At 38.5% G+C, this 25,206-nt stretch overlaps 1 protein-coding gene across 6 annotated transcripts in view; it reads left to right on the top strand.

The window, feature by feature from the left end:
• Window positions 1-25,206, top strand: part of LOC128881777 (nucleolysin TIAR) — a 504,665-nt gene that overhangs the window by 361,537 nt on the left and 117,922 nt on the right. For all 6 annotated transcript variants that reach the window (XM_054133116.1, XM_054133088.1, XM_054133097.1 and 3 more), the window contains one exon: window positions 22,760-22,847. In XM_054133116.1, coding sequence (XP_053989091.1) covers window positions 22,760-22,847 — 88 coding nt within the window. The remainder of the gene's footprint in view (window positions 1-22,759; window positions 22,848-25,206) is intronic.

Genomic DNA, 25,206 nt, shown 5'->3' with positions numbered 1-25,206 from the left:
TAGCACTAGAAATCTTTATTGCATCACCCACAAATCCATTAAAAAGTCACAGATTTTATAGCTACGTGCTAGATAAATTGGTCGACGTTCGACCCGTACTAGTTCAGATTTATGATTTTTTTATATTTGCCATAGAATGTTTTACAAATAGAAAATTTATAACTTCTACATCATAAATCGCAATTTTGAGTCCAAATGACTTTCATCGAGAAATTGAAGTTTCCAAAATCATATACATCCACCTACTAATTTCATTCGCTTAATTTAAGAGGATATTTCATTTTTCAGTTTCAGATAAAAATTAACAAAATTGATCTCTGATATATCACAAGTTCTATTTTTACCAAACCGGTCACACTCCAATCTTTATATTTATATAATTTACAAGAATTTCTTAACTCAATTTTCAGGAGTTGTTGCTAAAAGTGTACATTCCGAAATGGTGCCAAGGATCATTTTATAAAATAAACGGCTTGAGCGAAAAAAATTCTAGAATAAGCCACCATTTAGGTTTCCCTAGATTGTGTTATCCTTCAAAGATCTGCCCGTGTTTTACCGTAGTTCTAATTCATCCGGATGTAATCAGTCGATGAATCCGTGCGGTTAAAATCGCGATACGAGGAAACCTAACAAAATACACTAGAGTCTTATAACGCTTGCATTGATCGAACCACGGGGCTTATGGTGGGGTTTACAGAGAAATCGCATTAAGTTTAGCCGCGACGCGATTCATAATTCCATTATTAACCCTCACGGAGGCGAGGCGGTGATGGGTCGCTTTGTTCGGCATGAAGGAACGGTTTTACGTTATATCCGGCAGCTTCCTAAATTTCAACCGTGCCCCAACCATATAGAACCCAGTAGAAAAAAGACGTACAAGGCTGATACTTAAAAACCATGAGATCGGAAGATTCGCGTTAAGTTCTGTTCTAATCTCCTCCGTAAGTTTAAAGATAATAAAGCGCTTAACTCGATCGGCAGGATCGCAGGATTCTACGACGATGAGCAATGGGCCAATTATGTACGTAATCGCATATACAGGGTGTTAAGAAAAGTTCAGAACTTTCCAGAGCAGATTGAACTCGCCTAATGGGGGAACAATGTTTTAAGGGGCTATTATCGCACGCGCGAAAAAGAAATAATTTTTTCTGAAGTGTTTTTATTTCACATAGCAAATAATCGTGGTCATTCAAGGTTACACAGGTTGACTAATAAAAAATTAATTGTTTCAAGGGACTCTTCAAATGTTTCATTAATTTTCTTATTTGTTTACTTACTGTTCAACTGTTCAAAATGATGACATTGAATGTGGATGCATTTTCTAAAACATGTTAATGTAGAAAACACTGCACAATGAAATTTTCTGGATCGATTGATTTTCAATTGCTTTGTATAATGTAAAAACGCTCGATACGCGAATAAAAACGAGTTGCATTTAAAATTTTTACGTATAATTTATTTTTAACTTTTATTTGGAAAATATCGTCGGGTTTCCAATTTCCCGCAGCAAAAACAGCTTCGAATGTGGAGCGTTAATACTAGGTGAACCACGAATCTAAAGCTAAATTCGTATCCCTTGATCGATATTTATATACCACGACAATATGTCACTCCCGCAGACAAACAAATTAATATTAATAATTTCGCGTAACGTAATCACAATATTTTCAGTCTTTCTGATATTGCTTGTTTTTTCATTTCGACCGATACGTGCATTTTATTACTCGATGGCTATTTTATACACAACGCAGCCAGTGGTCGAACGACGCGGGCGCACAGGTAAAACGGATTTTCCAAATATGCGTACGAATGCATTTTTAAGTACCGAAACTCGTCGAAACGTTACAAAAATTCTACCGTTTAATGTTTGCGAAAATGTTTTTTAATTCAGCGATTTGAGTTTTTGAACTACGCATCGTTTTGAAATCCTCGTGTGCATGTGTCGCTTAAAAAAATTGAAATGAAAATTAACAGAATGAAGTGGAACATCAATCCCGTGGTAATGGGATGTGTTCGGTGCGCGTTCCTTTCTAAAATTTGCTAATATCTCTGACAGAAAATAAATTCCAAACATCTCTATGGTTCAATGATTTTAGTAGGTCACATTCCGTACGATCAAAAAGGGTTGCTTATCGTTGCTCTAACGAGTCCGCCACGAAACGCTGCAATGTTTCATGTATATCTCTTACATTCAATCTTCTACAGTCATTAAGTGGATAGAAATTAAATTAATATCGTATTCTCTGTTGTTCTGAGACTCTCGAATCACCCAGCATTTGTCTAAAATATCTTTTAATCGTGAAACGGATATCCAGAACCTGGCCACGTTCATCAGGCCACGAGAGTTCTAGGTCGAATGCGCCGATTGGAAAGAGCACCGTGTCAAAAGTTCGTTCGTTACGCACGCCATAAGCTCGCAGAAGCCCCGGGAAATTATACAAAATTTAAACACAAAAGTGTTTAAATAGAGACACAGGTAGGCTAACGGCCGGATGCACAACTGCTTCTCCTATCCCTTTCGCTCTCACGCTCTTTCTGCGTTCTTCTTGCCCATTTTTCTCTTTCGTCTCGCCAGTTTTCTCTCCGTCTCTCTGCACCTGCCTCTCTCTTCTTGGTAAATCCATCAACTTGAAATGCAGACAGGAAGCGGGCTTGACCGACAGAAGGGTGAAAGGTAGAGGATACGCGGCAACCACCGTAGCAAAAGAAGGGAGGGGGGGATGGTTAACGCGATGGTAGCAGCCAGGGAAGAAGTGTACGAGGGCACAGCAGGCATCCGGGCAACCAGGCAGGCGAGTCTTCGCTACAGAATGCATTGAATCGCACTGAAATAAAAACAGCCTTTTGAATGTTTTATATACAAGACTGCGCCCGACCACAGTTCCACCCCTCTTTTTCTGCCGCCCACGTGCGCAATCCCCTTTGCGTTATCAAACTCCCCAACCTTATACCGACGAGGCTTCCGTTTACCTCCAACTCTGCTCGTTACCCTATTCTCACCCTCCGCCTCCCTTCCGTCTCCCGTCCGCCACCACCAGCCCTACCTGCCACCCACAGTGTGCCCTCTTTTCCATTCGCTCCTTTGCCGTTCATTTTTTTTTTTCTACGAATGCACGCTTTGCAACAGTGCACCGTGCCAGATTGAGCACACTTGTGCGTGCTTTTAGACCCGACGACTAGAAAGAAAAAGGGAATGCTGATCGCCGGAAATGTTTATAGATTCTCGCTGTCTCCCGCCTGACGACGCGGCTCGAACAGCGTACGCGTTGACGAATTAATTATCAATGTGATTTAATTCGAGACTCTTTAATACGTTTCTCGCCCCTCCACGATTCTGTAGAGACTCCAATCCGTTTTTCACGCCCGCGCACCCGTCGGTCATCTAATTTCTGTGAAATTCTTCACCGGAAGCTCTCCGTCCTAGTTTCATTCGACGGTTCCGCATTCGAGATCAGCACTTCGTTTCTGTCAATGATCTTTATCCACTGAATGTTATAATTTGTTATGTATTGTCGTATGATAATTGCGGTGTCTACATTTCTAGTTCATTGCGAACACGCTTGTATTATAGAATCACACAAGAAAACTTCTATGTTTTCCTACTACAAATTTTCTGCTTTTCTGTTAGTCTGGACAACATTACAAATATGCAATTAATTTGTATGAATTCCATCGATATATTTTAACTAATAGTTAAAACTTCAAAGTATTAAAATTTTACGATAACCTTATACGATATAAAACCTTATTCCTTGAGGTGAGCTATATTTAAAATAAGACACTAATATATTCTACTATTTACGCGTCTTTAAAAACGCATAACCTTCCGTGGAAGTTATAATTAATTTTAATTCGCGTCGCTAACTGTTTTCACCGCCGTTAATTCCTAGCTCCGAGCAGTTAAAACAAACATATTCACTAAATAATGTATAAAAAGTTCACTTTACCGGGGTTAAACCGAGTTCATTTCCGTTTGAAATGAGTTCGTTGACCGCGTTAATCTTTTAACTTGAAAGACCGTATCGCCGCTGGAAATTTCGTCTGCAGGACAGAAATATAAATTCTTTAAGAAATTAGTACGCTCGTTCTAAAGAACGTGCTAAAAGCTCCACAGATCGTGTCTTTTAATTACTCTGTACGTTCGTGGTGGTCCAGCATGAAAGCGCCCGGACTTGTTGATGGTTATAAATACTTAGCTACCTCTTTGCGAAGCGGACCTAAGGGATAACGTGACAAACTGACCTGGTTGGTTATAGAGCACTGCCTCTTTTCTCGGAAACGAATTGGGACTGCCAGAAATCGCGAATGGTTGCTCGAGGGAGCGAATTTATTCTCCCTAATTGTTCGAATTTAAACTTGCAGCTCAAAAGATATAAAAATGTTATGATATGGACGATTTAAAATTAATATCATCTGAAACATGCAGCTATCAATTGCTAAGCCATATGCAAGTATTGGGTATTTAAAGTTTCTTTTTCCTTTATTCGTTTCTTTTTATTCTCACGAATAAATCTAGATTTTTTATTCTTTACTAAGAATAAAATTTGTCCAACTCTGTTACCATCCTTCTCATAAGCACGGTGTCCCTTATTCTCTCGCTTTTGCAGACCATGGTAGCCAAAGTTACACGTCGCGCAGTTTGTCACAGACTCTCGTAGGTTAGGTTGGCAGGTGCGCCAGCGGCTAGGTATGGACCGCGGCTCGCTCGCGATTAATGGAAAACGACATAAGCTCCCCTGATTCCGGCGTCCTTGCCGCTAATGACCTCGAACACCGTCAGAAAGCGGTGAGATCTTTCACTCATTAACGGTGAAACCGTACAGGCTAGGGATTCCCATGTCGCAGATGGGAAGGATTCGAAACTCTCACGAACGAAATTCCGAGGGTTTATCCGGTGAGCGCGCAAACACCGCTTGAAAATGACGCTCCGGAAATAGCACCTACTTCATTACGGTCGCGTAAGCGTTCACGTGGAAATGAAATGTTTTGATAAATTTCAAACGCATTTACTGCGTCGATGCATTAACGTGGATATAATTTATAACAGCGTTACTCAGACTTTTCTTTGGCGGATTTACTTGTTTATAAAATTCTTTGGATCGATGCCGAAAATGCTACTGCTATAATAAATGTATGATTGAATCAGAAGAGTGTATTGCAAAATGATGCTTATTTGAATGATTCTTATTTGAAAGAATACACAATTTGATTGAATTGTTTTTAAAATTCTAGGGATCGGTGCAGAATACGCATATATACCAAGTACTGTTTTCTAACACTTTATAATAGCAACTGAGATCATTGCTGCACTATCGATGTTAACGGTGAAAGAAGTATCGGTGTTTGAGTAATGTATTAGGAACAACATGGACGTATCAGCAATGATGAACATCGTAATTGTGCGTATCGGTGGAACATAGATACGATTGGAGGTGTATTCAATGGTATAGGTACAACATTGGGGCATGGAACCCAATTATAGGCATCCCACGGTCAAATTTCGATCGATCTGCTGTAACTAATTGAATGTAACGACAGATATGATGATGTTACAGTGCCCATGTTAACAAGAATTTCAAGCAATGAACTTGATGGGTCTACATGTCACAAGTCGGAAGAATTTAAATTGGAGATTAAAGTAACTTCGAGAAATTTCAAACAAACTTCGGTTGGTCACTCTGGTTATAGCAGCAAGCACTAGTGACCGAAATGGAAAAACTAAAAAAATTAATTCTCTTGGAATTACTTTCTCTTGGAAGTCGTTATTGTATTTTTTCTTTGAAGAACGCTAAGAGTTTCTGTAGATGTACACAGCACAATCATACGTCTTGACCTCCTTTGACTTTGTGTACTTTGAAATTCTAGAAACTCAGAAAATCATTAGGACATGCTTTACCTGAGCTCGTTCACTGAATATCCAACTCCTGCGTTATGAATATCATTTAAAATACTGAACACGTGGCTGAATAATGAAGCGAATTAAATATGTATGCCATATCTTTCAATTTTTGTCAAGAATATGAGAAATTTCTGTATGGCTGAAATATATCACTTTACTAACGTTTAAGTAGTTCTATACAGAGGATAAGGTATTTGATACTATCACCTCGATTTACATCGATATTACCTATACAGAAATATAGGTCAAATAAAAATAGCATGGTTTCAACAGAAACACAAGAAAGATTTGACCTTCGTTTTTTTCTTTTTAAATGAAACCGATTATAGTCTATACTGGGGGACTACATTGTACGTTCTATTTAGTATTGTTGATATATACTTTCCTAATTATTTCCTTGTGCTCGTGTACGTGTCTAAGAAAGACAAAAAGAACTTTAAATAAATTACTTTGGGTAAAGACTTCACGATGCATTAATTTTGAGATAATTTTCTTTGTAAATTAGTACAATTCGAGAGATAATAAAGCAAGTGTAATAAAACGATGTTATGTTAAAATGATTTGATCCGTGGCTGCTATAAATTCAAATGGTACGTGTACAGACGTAACGTGAATCGTAAAACACAACGATCGATACATCTCCAGTAAGGCAACAATAAAAGCACGGTATAATGCAATATTACTTGATTACCAAATTTGAGTGGTTTACTCGAACGAGGCCAAAACTTTTCTCTCTTACCGTGTTTCATCAGCGAGCCCTTCCCCTTTCCCTTCCATCTCGCGCCTTACTGCCGCCAGTGCCGGTGGTTAGTTTTCGGATATGGGTAATAGTAATTCGTTTCAGTTTCGGTGCGCGAACTCTATGGGGTGGGTCCTTAAATCATCAGATAATTACTTTGGTAATTAATTACAACTCTGTTGGGCTGTGGACCCACCAGCCATGCCAGTAGTAAAGTAAGGGGAGAGAGCGTGCTCCACTAATAAACGAGCCGTCGACGCACCCCTCACTCTTCTTACCGACATTCACCGTCCAACCCATTTCCCATTATTCTTCCTATTATAAATCACTCATCAACTTTTTTTTAACTTCTGCCGCACCCTCTCGCCCGTATTCCTCTGCTACCCACTTTGAGTGCAAGAAGCGAGAAGCTGCGCTCGATGTCGCTCAAGAACCAGTCCAGTATATGTGTCGATGGAGGACGACTTTTATCGCGTCGATAGCGCGATAATGATAGCATTTAATCATCTAAATGGGCCTCTCCTTTATTTTTCAGAGACATTATAAGTGGTCACGTTGAAATGCGTGAGTTATTTAATTACACTATGTTCTAGACTAGATCGACTGACAATAGAACTCGGAAAAAGCCGCGCTAAATGTAACAACGAGCCTGACTCGTGAGTTTTAAGTTTGGCCTAAAATTTTCATCACGAGTCAGTCTCGTGAAAATAGTGCAAGGGGTTACTATATTTTATCACAACTTTTTTTTTTATAATATTGACAATGTATTAGGTTGTCCAGAAAGTTCGTGCCAATTTTTAAGAAAAGTTCAAAGGCACATTTGAATTTTGATATATATTTATTGAATTATATAAATACCATTTTGTTCCACGACCTTTCCACCTTTTAAAGGATCCACCCACGTTAATTGTTTTCAACCATTCCAATATAAACAGACATGTACCACTTACCAAAAATCGGCACGGACTTTCCAGACGAACTAATATTTGCCTATTCGATTGCAATTCTCGTTTCACTCATTCAGACTATGTTTTTGGATAACGAAGGGAACCAAAACTAAACGGTCGAAACCTACATTCTAAATAATAAATCTTGTTTCGAATACCTGCGTCTTTGACTAGATTATTAATTTTAAAAATAACTCAACACTTTATATTACCAAATATATAGGAAGTAATCAAATTATTTAATCAACCTCGAACAAAAAACTTGAAAAAGCTCGAAAAAATCCCACTGCCATACATCGTTTAAACAAAACGACCTGAACACCTCAGTCAAGTCCAGCACCCTCTGGATTGATTCGGTTCGAAGTCAGGTCACATTTGCCGCTACGCATCGTGAAACTTTCCATAGATATTCGATGCCCAAGTTCGACGACACAAGAGTCAGAAGTTCTTTACTAGATCATGACAACTTAGAGTCAAAAGCAAAAGGGATGCTTATAAGATACGACTCGATCCAGGAAGTTGTGGAGATGTCTAGATGGGGAAACTAGCGTTCGCATAAGTTCCTGGGACGGTCGTCCATTAGTTAATTGTGGTTTCCGGATCAGTATTCTGGCAGGCATCGCGTGTTTCCACGGTGGATTGATAAGCGAGAACGGCTTAAGAGCGCGCGGCGCAGGAAGTGGGAGTGTAGTACGAACGTGGATGGGGCTTGGGCGTCGTCGTGCATAGGTCTAAGGGTAAGGGAGTTTGTCAAACCCTATGTACCCACCGCTGATCAATGCAAGCAATCAGTCTTGTTTTGGTGCATCGACATGACAGCACACCCATCTTCCGAATGCCTGCTCTCTCTTTGTTCTCAGTTTCACGACCCTCTTGTCGGTAATCTAACGTTCCCGTTACGCAAACTTTTCGAATCGTTTCGGTTATCGGAATTACGAGGATACGTGTTCGAGTCTAGCGTGAAATCTCTCCTCTATGTCCGCCGTTATCGCTCCCCAGGAAGAATTATGCAATCGTGCAAACATGAAGCAGTCAAAATATTAAGACAGGAAGCAAATAGGAAGAAAGTACTTGCCTTTTTTTGGAAAGATACGTGTACGATAGATTTTTCAGTAATGCAGTAATTGGTCAATTGTTTGAATTTACAGCACAGATACAGCACAGAACGACCTTAGATAAGGTTTCAAATACCCTGAATTTTGTAAACAAAGAAAGAAGATTCATTGCTAACCGTTACCTTCTCCAATTAATTCCAAGACGAGATCTCAAGAATTTACGCCCAGTATCGAAAAACCAATTACGTTCGTTCAGGCATTTCTTCAAATGCCGTGAAATTCGATCGGCTGAGGTTCGTCTTGAGACGAAGTTGCGCCGCAGCAGAATCCGCGCGAAAGACCATCGGAAATGCTGAGAATTCGTCCGTTTTTTGATACGGCGAATAAATCGGCAATAATTTTCAATCGCGATGAATAAATTGGTAATCGAGTCGCCGGAATTTATAGTCGATAGAGACTGGAGAAGCTGGAAATCCATTCGACTGGAGTGGCTGGATGTGGATTCTGGTACACTACGCGTGTCAGAAAACTCACGCTGATGGGGATAACGCTCCTTCCAGGGCGATAATGTTGCAAATTTATATTCTGACGGCGATCGAGCAAAGCTGCTGAATGTGCACTCTTGGCCGCGACTGGTCTGCCCGTTCTAGAATGCCACTCCTACCACCCCCTAAACCACTTCTATCGCTTCTTTTTCCCGTCTGCTGCTGCTCCTACTCGACTTTCGTATCTTTTGTGGACGTCACACAGTTAGACGGTTCTCAAGTCTCTTCCGTCAATCATGAATTGACAATCAATTTTTTATACCAGTTCCCCGTTTCTCTGTCTTCCCAGAGATCCCTTTCTCTTTAGCAGGATCGAAAGAAACGAATCGATGATAAGGGAGACAACTTCATTCCTCTTCTGAATTGAATTTCTAACGCAATCGTTTGTTTCTCCTTTCTTTAAGACATCGTCTGCGGTTGCAGTTATATTTCAAAGTTTTCATGAAAAACATACGAACCACTAACTATGACAGTGGTGTAGATGTTGCGAGCGACAGATGAATAATAATAATGCACTTTGTAATTTAAATTATCCATAATAATGGAAAAAAATTATATTTCATTATATGATAAGAAAAAAGATAAAACGTTTATAAACGTGCTACACTATTTAAAAAAAGAATTACAAAAATATTTCTTTAGCACCTGTACAATATAACTAGAATTTCCAATTTAAACAGGGGAGAAGCTTGTGATAAGCATTGTTGAATATTTCAAGCGCGTTTCATTTTAATTATTAATGTCTGCTTTTCAGAACGATTTAAAATATTATTAGTTCACCGTGTACGTGTCTGGCATGAATAACACGTTAATTGATGCTGCGAAGCCTTTTTTTTTAACCACATTTCTACGGCGAAGAGCAGATTTCCAACCACAGATTCAATGAACCAGTTCTCCCTGTAACGCAAATATTTTGCGGTATTCGAATTTGAATGAAATATTCAACTCGGATCTGATCCCGTAATCTACGGTTGACGTAATTCGTCTCTGGAAATGTTTTAACGCTTGTCCCATCACAAACGTGTATTTCACATTAATATTGACATTCGTAAAGAAGTAATTATTTATAAAACGTAGCGTAGATCAAACTGACGCTGCTGAAAATTCAACATTTAAACAGAAAATGTATGTATCACGTTTGAAGAGTATTCACAAAGTAATCACTGCAAATAGCGCGCCTTATTTAACGTGGGAATAGCATGATCATCGTCTGTACAGTATACTTTTTTAACAATACTATTAGTTTTGGAATGGATTCATTGAAACCAATTGAATTAATCTAAAGAAATTATCAAGATTTCCTTAAAAGCATACAAATAGAAATATTTTATTTCAAAATTAAATAATACTATCTAAGGATTCTAAATCAAGTTTATTCAAGTAAAGTGGGCGCAAATTTGTGTAAAAGAATGCTGGCATAGAGACGGAGATGCAAAATTTGCGCTCGATTATAAAACACGTTGGTGGTTTCATCATAGTCGGTGGTTCTGTGTGCGCAAGTAGGTCAGGAACTCTGATGTTTATAGAAAGAACTTTAGATGCATACATTTATTTACATATTCTGAAACAAAATTTTGACTGTACTGCAATAAAAATTGGCGTTAATGTACGATTTTTATTTCCATCGATACGATGCTTCCAATTTCACGAATACAACCGTGAAATTGATTTGCTTAGAAATAAAGTCTTCTATGGGAGTTAATTCCAGGCAATTGAATACAAATCCTGACTTTACTTTCCACACGATGTTTATATATATCGATGTGAAAATATTCAGAAATCATAGATGATATTTCTAATCAATCTTATCATTCCAACGTCGACGTTTTAGCCTCGTAATAGGTGTAATCATAGCTTGCGTTTCGTAGTTGGCCCATTTCCCGCAAGGAATTTCTACCGTACCAGGCGAGAGTGTTTTAAACCAACGCCGCTCTCGGCTGCGCGTATCCGCTACAGTGTATTTAAAGCCAATTTCTGTCTCATCTTCCTTCCGTTCTATTTGTGCGCTGTTTAAGCCAAGCCCCGACGGCCGCACGCAAAAAAGCTCTCTTTCCGATGCTCCGTAGACGTCGATGTATCCGCGCGACGTCCCGCTAAGCGGCGCCCGCAAAAGCTGTCGTCGGTGGTTTCCAGGAGTTTTTAGATCGCCTAGATCGATAGGAACGCCTGGACGAGTGTCGAAGAGGCGGTCGGGAAAACGGCGTGGGTGGGCGTCGGAAAGTTGCGGCACAGAAGGGGAAAAAGGGAAGGAGGACCGGCGGGGCTCGGGGGGTGAATAGGTTGAGAAGTGGTGGACGCCACTTTGTGCTGCATCGACATGAATTTGTATCCCTCCGGAGCTGGTCGGTCACCGTTCTCACTTCTCTTTCTCTCGCTGGTGTGTTGCTTTCGACACGGCCTCTTTCCTCACATTCTGTCTCTTTTTCCTTCCTTCCGGTCCGCACTCGCCGGACTCGTCGCTCTTTTTCCCTCGGAAGAGGTCCAGCCCGTACAGACTCGTCGCCATGTAAAAATACATCACGTTCGTGCCCGTCCCACGAGCGAGGCGACATTTCGAATATCAAGAGAACATTTTTCGCCATCGATTTACCGACTTTCCTTTTGTTACTTGGTTAGCTTGATCCTAGAAACGTGGCGATATCGGGAACGTTTCGCGGTGGCGCGTTACACCTCGGTGAGGCTAACGACGAAATGAATGCAGAAAAATTCCCTATTTATAAACCCACGATTAAGAATCCCATAATGTTTATGGTGGCGACTCGATGAATGTTTTGGTAATAGACTTCAAGTAGTAAAATCCGTATGAGGTCAGGCTATCGTGCACTGTGCGACGCTGACGCTTCTTTCACCGAACTCTAATCAATTTTAATGTGTATGTAATGGGTAATTTGAAAATGTGTTTTTGAATGTTTGTATACTTAATTACTTGAATACTACAACTTGAAAAGATACATTTCTTGTAACGCTTACAATATCTTTATTTATACAGAGAATCACCAAATAAGTGCGTAACAAATCCAAGGAAAGTATAACGAAGCATTAATTAAACTACACTATCCTACTCTTTTGATTTCAATCTGACGTGCAAAATACATATATGAAAATTGACAGGAATATGCCTTCATCTGCTTCGATGGGAATCATCTGAAACAAGAAATAACGTAACGGGAGAAAAAGTGAATTGGTTTTATAATATTTTGAATAAGGAAAACGATGTATAAAGAAGAAATAGTACATTGTCTAACTGAGAAGAACGCGAATTTATGACGTAGCAATGGACAAACTTCGGTAACGAGACGCCAAGGCTTTCTAGAATATTGGAGAAGAAGCGTGGAGTTGTAAAGTCTTGTAAGAAGATCCGGGTTACATTTTTCTTGTTGCGGATACCGTTTACGACACGCCGTCGAATCGGTAAATGTGATCAGTTTTACAATTCGATCGTTCGAGCTTTTGCTTAACGATATTCATATTACGAGAAAGTGCTTACGGCGCAAAAAGCCGACTGCGACGTGACACTCGCTGAACCCTGTAATCGCAATCCTCTTTTCGATCATCGTAAAAAGAGCATTTCCCTTTGCTGCCTCCTCTATCACTTCCCCTGAACTCCTCGCTTTCCGCCTACCATCGCTTAAACTCGACCCAGGGGTGGTCACGCAGTGGTCGATACTTGACATCAGTTCGGCCACTTGCAAACATTTGCTATCTAATCGACCAGATTTTACGGGAGTAATGGATCCAACTAAAGTTAATACTTTATAGATATAGGTGTGTTGACGTTGTTAACTTATTAGTCCGAACAGATTCTTGGAGCCACGCCAAAATCCAATATCAAGGTTAAAGGAATTTTCTCAGAAATATGATGAAGGAAACTAACTAGGATTGGCAGTTCAATAATCTCAATCTTCTTCATTCACAAAATACTTTCCAATAAATCAAACCAAATAATCGAATAATAAATTTCTATGATTACTCTTCCATCATCGATGCAATAAATGGAACTAAATGAATTAGCAAATATACATTCACAAACATTCTCGAAATAACAATATGCAATACGAAGTTGCGATAATAAATATTGATAAATATAGTCCACATAAACGAAAGTTCTGTCGCTCGAAATTTTTGAGAGTATAATTAACTTCGGTGACGAAAAATGTTGGAAAACACTGCGTTAAAAGACTAACACTAACGAGTGAGAATGTAGCTTTAGATGGGAGGACTCAGGGCTTGACATTCGGCTCAAGTTTAGACGTACCGTAACGCTTTACCGACTACTCGCTAGCCACGTCGATGGATGGAACGTATCTATAATGCGTCGAGCTTAACACGCGCGTGTTAGGATCGTCCTGGTACAACCGGGCAGATTGAGGCTTAGAGCGACGGCAAACAGCATCAATTTGGCATTGCGCCACCACGCATGCTGATGGATACACGATAGGTGTGTATACACTCCACGCAAACCTGCGCAGATCCATACACACACGCACTTCAGATGCCGCCTCGTTCGGACCATTTAATTAAGCTGATTCAATGTAAACGGGATTGGTCTATAAGGGCACAGCGAAAAGTTAAACGCGACCGCTCGTTGACTTCACTTTCCCCACGATACTTTTCGCCTATCAATTTGCGTTCTCGCAGCGTGACAGTTGTCTACCTGTTTTGTCGCTCAGATGCAAATTGAGGCGAGAAGTATTAACCTTTGCTGCATTGCAGATTTCTCCTGATCCATTTGAAAATAATAAAATTTCCATGTTATATGCTTTTCACGTCATGAAAAATAATTCTAGAAAACATTTATTTCAGGACAGTCGCATCAATAATCCATTTGAATCAATATCTCAAAGTATTACGCAGTAATTGTTATTGTTTAACGCGAGTTAACGCGAGGTAGTGAAAGATTAAATATGAAAGAAGTGATTATAACTTTGTTCAGTAGTATCGCAGTAGAAATAATTTTTTTTTTTTAATGTTTAAAGTAGAACCCTGAAACTACTGCTTCGTATTTCCGAGAACCAGGCCTAATTATCGAGGATTGGAAATAATTTACCGGAGAGACTTCCTATACCCCCGTGTCGAATAGCATTTCAACGATACATGTTTAACTAAATTGGCGATCAGTCATTCCTAACATCATAGGTATCACGTTTGCGGAAATTTATAGTTGAAATTGAATACTCGTAATGGAAATTTGCAGATTAATCGCGCTGTATATGCATGCATCATGCACCGAAATTGGATAGTGCGACACTTGCTTTAGCGAAACGTAGCTTTAAATACATTTAGAGCTATTCCGTTAAATTGATTCCATACAAATGGTACTAAATGGGGGAAAATCCAATAGCGATGATCACGGTAATGTTCGTTATCTGCGTTTATGCGATGCAATTTTCATATTCAATGTTTTACAATTGTCATGTTTACTAAGAAAGTTTAAAAATGGGAAAATATTTATGAGAAACGAGTTGCTATTACGATGACACGTAAATATTTCTCCTTGTACAATAAATATTTGGAACACTATCAGTGTTACTGAATAATGTGATAAATAGTTGAAGAAGTTTTAAGGAATTATATTCCAATATTATAGGAATCGTATACAGCAATATGAAAGTTTTATTATTAGTGATAATTACCAATATTATTTTATGTTAGCTGTAAGAAGTTCGCCAATCACTTGGAATTAGTTGGGTTAACTAAAGGGTCAAGCTAAGGGGTTATATAAGTAAAATGAGAACACGTCCTTGACAGTTTAAACAAAAATTACTTATGCATCGAAGAAAGTTCGCCTAGTCGGATGGAAATGTTCGATTATTCGAACGAAGAAATGGTCCCGGCCACTTTGCCAAACCACTTTTGTCCGTCATTCTATCGACATTCGTCTTCGCGATTAGATGCTTCAGTGTGATAGACGAGGGCCTGCAATGAACGTGATCAGTAAAGGACCACCTCTAGAATATCGAGAAAATCCAAGGATGAACGTAGCAACGGCAATTCCGGCGTTATCTACGCTCGTCTAGGGATAATGCATCATGCATCGCGTTGCCGTCGTTGCCGTCGTAGAAGCCAGCGCTGGCAGTATACCATCGAGCATAGTGCAGTTTGAGCTATGCATTGGCCAATATGTCGTTCATCCCCTAAATCACGACGATTTACAGTTGAGCCCGGTCGCGCTATCAATGCCGCCTCGCGTATACCTAACCTACGCTCTTTCGTTTGTCACAGAATTGACGAAATAAAACTGCCACGGGAAAATTCCAGAAGTGTGCTTGCGTTTTTACCCTCCGCTTTGTTTCGACGCGACCGGCGAGCGGATTTACTCGTATTTTTGTTCGAACAATGACGTGTCGATGACAGCACAACAGCCGAACAAAGGGGAAGAAATAGGGTTTCACTATTATGGCGGAGAAGAACTGCTGCTGAGATTGTAACGGTTTGTCGTGCTTTTTGTACTTGGAAAACTCTCAAGTGGCTCGACAATCCAGACGTACTTTTTCATTGAATCAATGTAGATTTTGTAAATTAAATCAGTGGTTTTTCGGGTATCTTGTATTTATTTGAATGTTTCAACTATATATATCATGTTTTCCAAAGTTTCTTTTTGTTAACGATTTATTGAGAAAATTCGTATCTTTTGATTCGAATAATAACCTCATTAATTCGAGAATGAAATTTATTTGTAGGTTAAACTGGCGTTACAAAGGGAAACCGATTGCATTGTTCTTTGCTTTCAGTTAGAAATGGTTCCGGCTCATGTTGGTAATGATCATTTCTGCGAGGTCCAACGGACGAAATTCCTACGTTGAATATTTTAAATTGTTGATTCTTCATAATAGAATAACAGATTTGCCAATCGTTGGCTGATTGCACAGCCAAAGCTTGCCGATCTATTGGCAGAGACAATTTTTCGACGTAGAACTAGCATTCATGGTGTTCGTGCGAGAACGTTCTTGCCAACAGACCGATCAATTTATCACAAAGTGCTTCTATTATGCGTTTCACAATACACTTTCGATTCCCTGGCATTGTTACGGACAGACCAGAACGAATCGTGAGACCAGTCACCGGTGGCTGAATGCATCATGAAAATGCGTCCTTCGTTTCAAACAAGCAGGTTAATTGAAGTAGCGTAACAATCATTAATTGGTTTCGCAACATCATTAATTAAGAAGTTCATTGTCGTTGGCTGCGAACCCTCGCGTTATCAGTTTGCCCTGTGATTACATATCTCCGTCGCAACTTTGAACTTTAATTCCAGCTTTAGTTTTTTGTGAATTTAGTTCAACAAACTAAATTCTTATTTTATAGAACAAACACTTGTGAAATGTTAATGTTTTTATACATAATAGTAGACATGTTAAACTAATAAAAAAATATCATTTTGGTTATCGTTAATCATTTTTTTTTCATTGTTACAGTCATATGAAACTTATCCCCGTTTTCCATGGTTCATACGATAACTTGACATTGGATCGTCTGAAAGCACAAAATCAACCAGATTTTAAAATGCCATATATATTGTATTCAGAATATGAAACAGTCTATCTATATACAGAAGATAGTAATCATAGTCATAATCAAATTGTGTTCTTTTTATGTAGGCGCGATAGTCATCTTTACATGTTAGCGTCAAAACACTTTTCTTTTGAAAATGATACGCTAACTGGGTCAGCAGTGGAATGACGTGTACACGGCGTTGGTCAGCTCATTTCATTAGGATAGACTAGGAATCCATTTAGAAAATTGTGCCTGTAAGGGACGAGAGCAGTACCTAGGAACGAGATTGGGTGACAAACATTTTCTGTCGTAAAAATGATAACCATTTTTATATTATACGTAATTAACATAATTTATTATAATAATAATGTATGGGTACGGATTATGTTTTGCATTACGTATCTTAAAATGACTTTTAAATAAACAAATACCATTAACATAATAACATATGCTTCGATAATAAACCAAAAATAAAAATAAAAGTATAGTAATTCTTTTGTAAGAGCAACTGGTAGTATACCACACTCGTGTTATATTTATTTTTCTGCATTACAATATCGTAAATTATATTATAAATCAAAACGCATTGACAAAAATAATTACTAAATGAATTCTAGAAAACGATGGAATTAAAGTCAGGTTGTGAAAATGAGTACTACGACAAATGTTAAATTATGGAGTGTTTGATAATTAACGTTTTGACAACAATGTTTGATGCCATTTGTACGACTACACCATATGGGGAGTATCTTTCGGAAAATGTAATTATGCAGCTAGTAACTGGACAAGCATTCAAGTCTGACATGATGGTAGACATAAAGAGAGGAATTTAATTCCTAGTGTTCCTCCTTGTTCATTGGGCATTAATAGGACACCTTTATTACTCCAAGCAATTAAACCAGTAGTATTCCTAAGACTCAGACATCTAGGACAGACTGTAAAACACATGATAACTCGTAAACACTGTCAAATAGGACATGTGTTTATACGAACTTCTTGCATCGTTTTCAGGCGGTGTATCAATTTTAGAAATATTTTTCATCTATTGTAAAAACATTTGTTTGATAGCTTCGTTCTTGCACAAGACGCTTAACATACGTGCAAACATAAGTTTTAACAAAACAAAAAAAAACAGGTTACAGTGCAGAATTCTATATTGCATCGGGGTGTAAACTAACAATTTTAAAATTGTATAAAATGGAATTAATAGAGACGGTGAGTTTTTCATCCAGAGTAGAACCCTCAAACTTTTCCCGAGACTCGAAAAAGTCGCATACGATTGTAAAATAGTCGGTAACGAAAAAACGGGTTACGGTACAGAATGGTCGCGTGTCAGCTGTGTGGTGACCCATATTTCCCACCGTGGAACGTAAGCTTATAGGCACCACGTGTGCACCGATGCACCGCGAGGTCTGGAAGCGACCAACCAAACCGAGATTCGATTCTGTTCAGCCCGCTAGGTTTTCGCCGCACGAAGAATTAATAGAGGTCTCTATGCCGGCAACGTGGCTTCCATCCCGTGGCGTATATACCCGTCTGTAGAGGCGTGCGTCTAAGTTGCTCGACCCTCTCTAAATCAACGTTTTACCGTTGCCTCGCGAAATTAAGAAAATCCTTGATCTATGAGCCATCCGCGCTCGATCCCTTGATCTATGGCATTGCTCGGACTTTTGTGCGTCTCTCTTCTCATTGTCCTGCTTGAATAGATCTGATTTCTGTCCTGGTAGAATCGCGTTCCATTCTTACCCTTCCTGCGCGATTCGCGTATAGAAATGTCTTGTAACTTCCACTGGAATTGTATTATACGAATTTCTACGATGCATATTGCGACCCAGAAAGTCTCCTCGAAAATTGCCAGTTTATCTTGCAAGTTGACGCGACGTTGTCTCGATATGTTGCGTTCTGCGGAAAGATTTGTCCACGTTCAACCGTGGGTGTGGTCCGATGGTAAGCAATAAAATCGTTATTCAATTGGGGACTCAAAATTCTTAAATTTAAAAGAAAAAACTTAAATTCAAACAAATCTCTTTAATAAACAGAAAGAGTGCGACTTATGGGACTGATTCGTATGCTTAGGTTCATTTATAGTTTAACTTTAATTTACAATGCTTGAGTTTGAAATTAAACGTAACAGTTTACACACACAACTAGTGAGACGGCAATGTAAGTCTAACTAAGCCTAACTGTACTTGACATCTAATAACCTTTTTTGTTTAAAAAAAAAAAAAATCGAACAAAACGTTGAATACTGAACTTGAACATGTAACGATTTATTTCCATCTGAAATGAGTTTGACAGAATTGATCTTTAGCCAGCTAGATCAAGCAAATACGTCTCTGTGTATCCGCAGAATAAACTTTTGTCAATTTCCTGCTGGTTTTCAAATAGTCCCAAGAATCCGGTGCGGTACGATGTCGGGGGTGCGGGAAGGCGGACAAGATGACGAGGTTCGGACTAATTCACGGGAATGGGCCACTATGTGTGCCCACCGGAACGTCCGACCGGCGAGGATAGACCATCAACCGATTGTAATCAGACCACCCTCCGTTCCCAGCAACCCCACATCTACCATATCCCTCTGTACTTTCCTGCGACGGAACACTCCGGCTCGTAGCAACTGACTCTCCGGCCGGAGACCTCCTACAGCTGTAACTCAATTTTCGACTACTCATTTTGACCCACTCGTTCCCGAAAATAACCCGCTGGAGGTGATGAAATGAGTAAAAGATAGCGGGGGAACAGACGGAACAAAGGAAAGAGATTGGCGAGGGGGAAATGTTTATCGAGTCGATTTTTCCATTTACGATCCATTCTTTGCGGGCAAGAACGAAAGATTGTCTCGATTGTTAGTATTGCGTCGTATCACGTATGCAGATCGATAGCTAATTCACGGTCGAAAAGGGCACCGTTCGGATCTCCTTTCGAATCAACGGGATCGAATCGAGCTAACCAGCTGGATGATCGAGTTGAAACCCGACGGTTTTGACGCAAAGGTCCGAGCAGACGGCACGAAAAAATGCAAATGGGGTCAACAAACCGGCACGTTAATAGTAGAATCGGGGAATGTACCTTAAAACTGTGGAGTAAAGTGGAGCAATTAGGGATAGAGTAAACGAACCAGATTTCGCGGCGGCAAAATGCATATTCAGCGAACCCGGAACAACCGGGCCACTGTACTAAATCGACGGTTTTACTGCGTCTTTCCTGCTTGGCGGCGCAAATATTATTTATTGCCTTACAAGATTTCCATAACTTCACATTAAAGATTCCCATAACTCATGGAACGGTGCAGTTTTCAATCTCGTCTGACTCAGCGCTGAGTGCACGCGCCCTTAATGTATGCGTATATCTACGTGTACCGCGCCGATATATAGATATGCAGTTGGGGGTAACGTTGGGGACGTATTAAACAGTTAAAAATATTAACGGTTAAAAACGTAATGGCTTGGTTATTGCGGTGACATTACAATCTTATATGTCAGTCGCTTAGTATGAAAATGGTATACAGTGGGTGTAGAATGTATTCATACACCGATCAATTTCCCAAAAAACTTTTGTGTGAAATTGTAGTTTCTTAACTTCTTTTTTTTATAAGCAATGATATTTTACATATTCTCGGAAGTCTCTAAGATAGATATAGTCCAAACAACATTTACTAGTTGATATAATTTGTAAAATTAACAAAAAAAATACGAAAAGTAGGTAAAAGTATAGAAGCAATAAGTATTTGTACGATTCTTATGACGAACCATTTACAGTAGAGTTTGTAACGTAAACACATTAGTTTATTCCTCCGTGCGAATTAGGAACATCAAATTTCCAGGAAAGTACATTTAAACAGTTGTGCGAATATTTATTGCTTCAACATTTCTATCGATTAATTGTTTGTTTCTTGCTAATTTCGCTACTAACATAAATAGCTACTTTTTCTTGTAATCTATCTATTCTAGAGATTTCGGTGAATATGTAGAATGTCATTGTTTATCAAAAATAAGTTAATAAATTACAATTTTACACAGTTTTTTTGGAAATTGATTGGTGTACGAATACTTTCTACACCCACTGTAAGTCCATTTTGTTGGAAAATTCTACAGCTTTTAACCTTCTGTAACGTAGTACTTAAATCGTAATTTTTGGGGTTTTGTCATTTTTAAATGTAGGAATACGTGATTGAAGCAACCTGTACAGATCATATATATATGGAATTAGGAATTAAGACCAAATTATTGTATGAAATCATAACTCCGTAATCAGTGTTTTTAGATAATATTTCAAAGAGAACAAATGACATTCAAAGAGTACTTGTCATATGTTTCGCATGTTCATGCCAACCAGTTTGGATAATAGAGGTTTCAGAACACGATTAAAGAAATATGAATACCTAATCTGCGATAAATATCGATACACACTCTGGACCGATACTGGTAACTCCTCGAATTTTGTCTCGATAATGTATTCGAATTCACGGTTCATCGCATATGGCCTCGATTATTTGTACTACCGTTTACGTGAGCGGTTTAATGGCCGTTGTCACCTAATTTAATATCAACTGCAATCGATTAATTTTATTCGCTGCTGCAACCCACATGATCTAATTCCGTTGTAATACACCCGGTATGAGCGCCGGGCTTATTTGGAAATCAATTTTATATTTCTGGCGCCGTAATAAATTTAATTGCAGAAACATGTTTGCTCGCGATATCAATGATTCGTTTACAGAGACCCGTTCGGTATCGTGGCTGTAGTTATTCGAGCAACGTACTCACTCGTATCACAATATTATTTTATTTATTTTCTTGTATGGAATATTTGTCTTTCGATGTTAATTTTTGTTTGAAACTTGTATATTGTATTTTTAGTTGTTTAAATTAAACAGATCATTTATATTTTTGAAATTGTGAAATGTAAAGAAAGTACATTGAGATTTAAATTTTAATAATTGTAATAAATTTCTGTATGGGATGTATAATTTGCAATTAATTATTATAGACGCATTCATACATGTCTATCACAGCTAAGTTGGCAAGCTTAATATATACGATATAAAGTAAAAATAAAATCTTTCCTAATTAGCGACCGAAGGAACTGCTTTACACATGCGAAACTAATGATTATTGATACGATCGGACCAAATATTATCAGACCTTCGATTTATTTTAAACTGGCCTACTAGTAGCAGTATTTCTGCGGCGTAGACCATACACAGTTATCCGAAAACATTGGAATTAATAATAATTTCTTACTTCTATGTGCACCTTAAATGTTACTCTTCGCACCTTGGGTTTGCTTAACGAGCTCCGCAGATTCAGAAGGTAAACATCTGTAAGCGTTCCATTTGAAATGGTGTTTGCAGCCTTCTGTTATTCTTACGTGTTGCCATCTACACGTTGATTTAATGCCGCCATTCGGTTCGATCGAATTTTCTTACAGTAATATCGCGGTACCGTTTCCACTGCGTCCTTTATTTTCTTTGTCAGGTTGAATAACAATGCAAGAACAGTCGGGAGCATTGTTAGAGTATACGGAATATTATCTAATGTATCTGGCAGCAATGGCCACGCTAAATTACTTCTGCAATTTTAACAGAAACACTGGAAACATAGCTTGCCCTCTCGTTCAATTCCGTGCTCGCCCGCTGTTCCGACGAGTCCATAACGCAACGCTGCGTTGAATATTTAAAGATGGGCTAGACAATAATTTGCTTCTGATTTTGAAGTTTTAAAATGTTGGTGAAGTGGATTGTATTTTGGACGAGAAGTAATTCGAAAGATTGCGAACAATACAGCTCGACAGAAAATGTTATTTTAGATTTCGTTTGTATGAAAATGAAGGGAACCACCATGAAATTGCGCGGGTTATTTTACTCGAATAAATAAATTGTACCGTTTTGCAAGATCATTTAGTTATGTTAGGGAATGAATTTATTTCATAAAAAGTTTAAATTTATTTTCGTTAATTAAGGACAAATAGTAACAACAAAATGAAATGTCCAGTTTTAACGTCGTGTTATTGTAATTACCATTAGTAACGTATTCTTTTTCACAGCACATTTTCTAACGGTTGCGTTATGTATGTTTCAGAACACTACCACATATTCGTAGGAGATCTGAGCCCGGAGATCGAGACGCAGACCTTGAGGGAAGCCTTCGCTCCCTTCGGCGAAATCTCGTAAGTCCTCTTAATCTCACTCATTAAAGACGACTTACCGTTCTCTTCGTGGTGAACGAGTGATAATATAGCGTTGTAATGTGAACAACTCTCTTTCCTGCATGCAATGTTAACTAACCATATTGTGGTTGAAAAGTCTATCGTGCATCCAAATCTTGAGCTATTTTATCCTATCTGAGGGACACGTGACGAGTATTCATTGCAAGTTATATTAACGGTAATTTACTTTAACTTACGTAACATTTCAGTTTTCATCAACAAACCCTAAATCTTCGAACATGAAATCATAACTTAAAATTATATTCTTTTATTTATTCCTGCAATTAATTTATGTTTCTACCTATATCTCGGTAGTTGACAAATTTCAAATTGTTTTTTTTAATTATATTTGATTTATGTTACAAACTGAAGGAATTTAATACCGTAAAAACAATTAACAAAATGCAGTAATTAAACGGAATACTACGAAAGATTAATTCGCATTCTATTACTGAAGGGATACGCGTAATTATTGATGGCTTCTTGTTTCGTTATTAATAGCTTGGTCTCTGCTGACTTGATCCAGCAGGCTTTTGCTTCAAATCGAGAATTGTCCGCGCGCGTTTAAAATTTTAATGCTTGAAACTCCAAGCAACCCGGAATAATCAAGCTATCGTTAATTCTCCGCAATTTTATAAAGTAATGCTATTGATTCGCATAAATTATTACGATATACAATTTTAAATATATTCTTCATTCGGCACAGAATGTTTTTTGAAATCCATACAAAGAACTCTACGTTTATTGTTTCTGCTTTATTCCTTTTTCCATATAATACTCGTATTTAGTTGATAATGTATCGTTTGATTTGTTGTATTTATATGTAGAAGTTGATTATTAATGTTTCATTAGCGTAGAATTAGTAAGGGTGTAGAGACAAGCGTAGATATATACTGAAGTAGCCATGTCAAATATTGCAGGCCGATTTCTGAGCGTGTGTGTATATTTTGATCCATTCAATTGATTTTATTGATTTCATACACACATTCATTAATTTCTTGATCGTGAAAAACAATAACAGTACGTAATGTCTCGATATTATAGTGTTTAAACACAAAATTGCACGCACAAAATTTCAGTAATTAATACTTTTAATTAACGGAACACGTAAAGATGACATCAAAAGAATAACAATACTTGTTCAGTATTTGTCTTTCTGTCGAATGTCTCTTAATATTTATTTGTCGTCTACATTGCTGCTACCGGTGACGTCAACGTTCAAATTCATAGTTTATTCATTGTTTCACGTATCCGACATCGAGTTGAGGTATTTCGCGTATCTTGTTCCAGATCGTCAAAAAAAGATATTTTGTTGAAATGATTCAACAAAGGGGCTACGGTCCCCAGAATAGATTACGTCTGGCTACCTCGCACAACGAAATACACAGATATGGAAGAATCGATTTTGGGTAAAAATTTCATTAGTCTCGAATATGATGCACATTGGAATGAAATCGGAGCCGACGAGATAAAGGAAAGTTGGGAATAAATTCCGTCGGAACGGTAGCACCTCTGCAGAATCGGTGTTTCAATATCAAGGCTTGGAACAAGGAAATACCGACGCAATGTGATCACGTTGTTTTTTAATGGGCCGTTAGTGTGAACTCAAGATGCGATTTCGTTACCTTTTACGGTCTCTCTGACGACACGAAGTCGATTCCCTGAGAGGATTAATTCATCGAAAGGAAAGGGTGTAAACGTGTTCGCGTTCCAAGGGTTTCTCTGTAATTTCGAACCAACGACGAAATTCGACGACCGGAGAGCTGTAACCTGTAACTGCCGCCCTGTTTAATGAGAAATAAAAAGTTCTTCGCGCATGCATTTAACGAATACGATTCAAACCATTGGCCCAGCCACTGTCGTTTCCCGATGAATGATACGGAAATAAAACAAATCGCATACAGCCACACGTACGCCGTGTTTCGGGCATAAATTCGTGTAAACGTCGGCGTCGCGCATACATTTAATTTATCATCGCAACGTGAGATATTTTTCTCGTACGCACGCGGCAGTTTAAGTATTCATCACGCTTTCATTCGTAAAATCACATGTACCGAAGTGTGTATTTTGTTATCGCGTCTGCACGAAGCGTTATATTTCACGGCAAACTGGGATTTCGTGGTAGAATCATAAATGATATTATCCATTACCTGTTATTTTAACGATGACACGACAGTCGTATATTGATCGAAAATGTCGCGTTTATAAAACTTTTCTGCCGGCAAGACTGCTATTTTAGTCTGCCGTGTTTAATCCCTATTTAATATTTCACGATATGCTCGTGAAAAATTACATTATTATTTATTGTGGAATCTTTTTC

This window comes from Hylaeus volcanicus, chromosome 1, assembly GCF_026283585.1.
Source record: "Hylaeus volcanicus isolate JK05 chromosome 1, UHH_iyHylVolc1.0_haploid, whole genome shotgun sequence".
NCBI lineage: Eukaryota > Metazoa > Arthropoda > Insecta > Hymenoptera > Colletidae > Hylaeus > Hylaeus volcanicus.
This window is presented reverse-complemented; position numbering and strand designations above follow the sequence as displayed.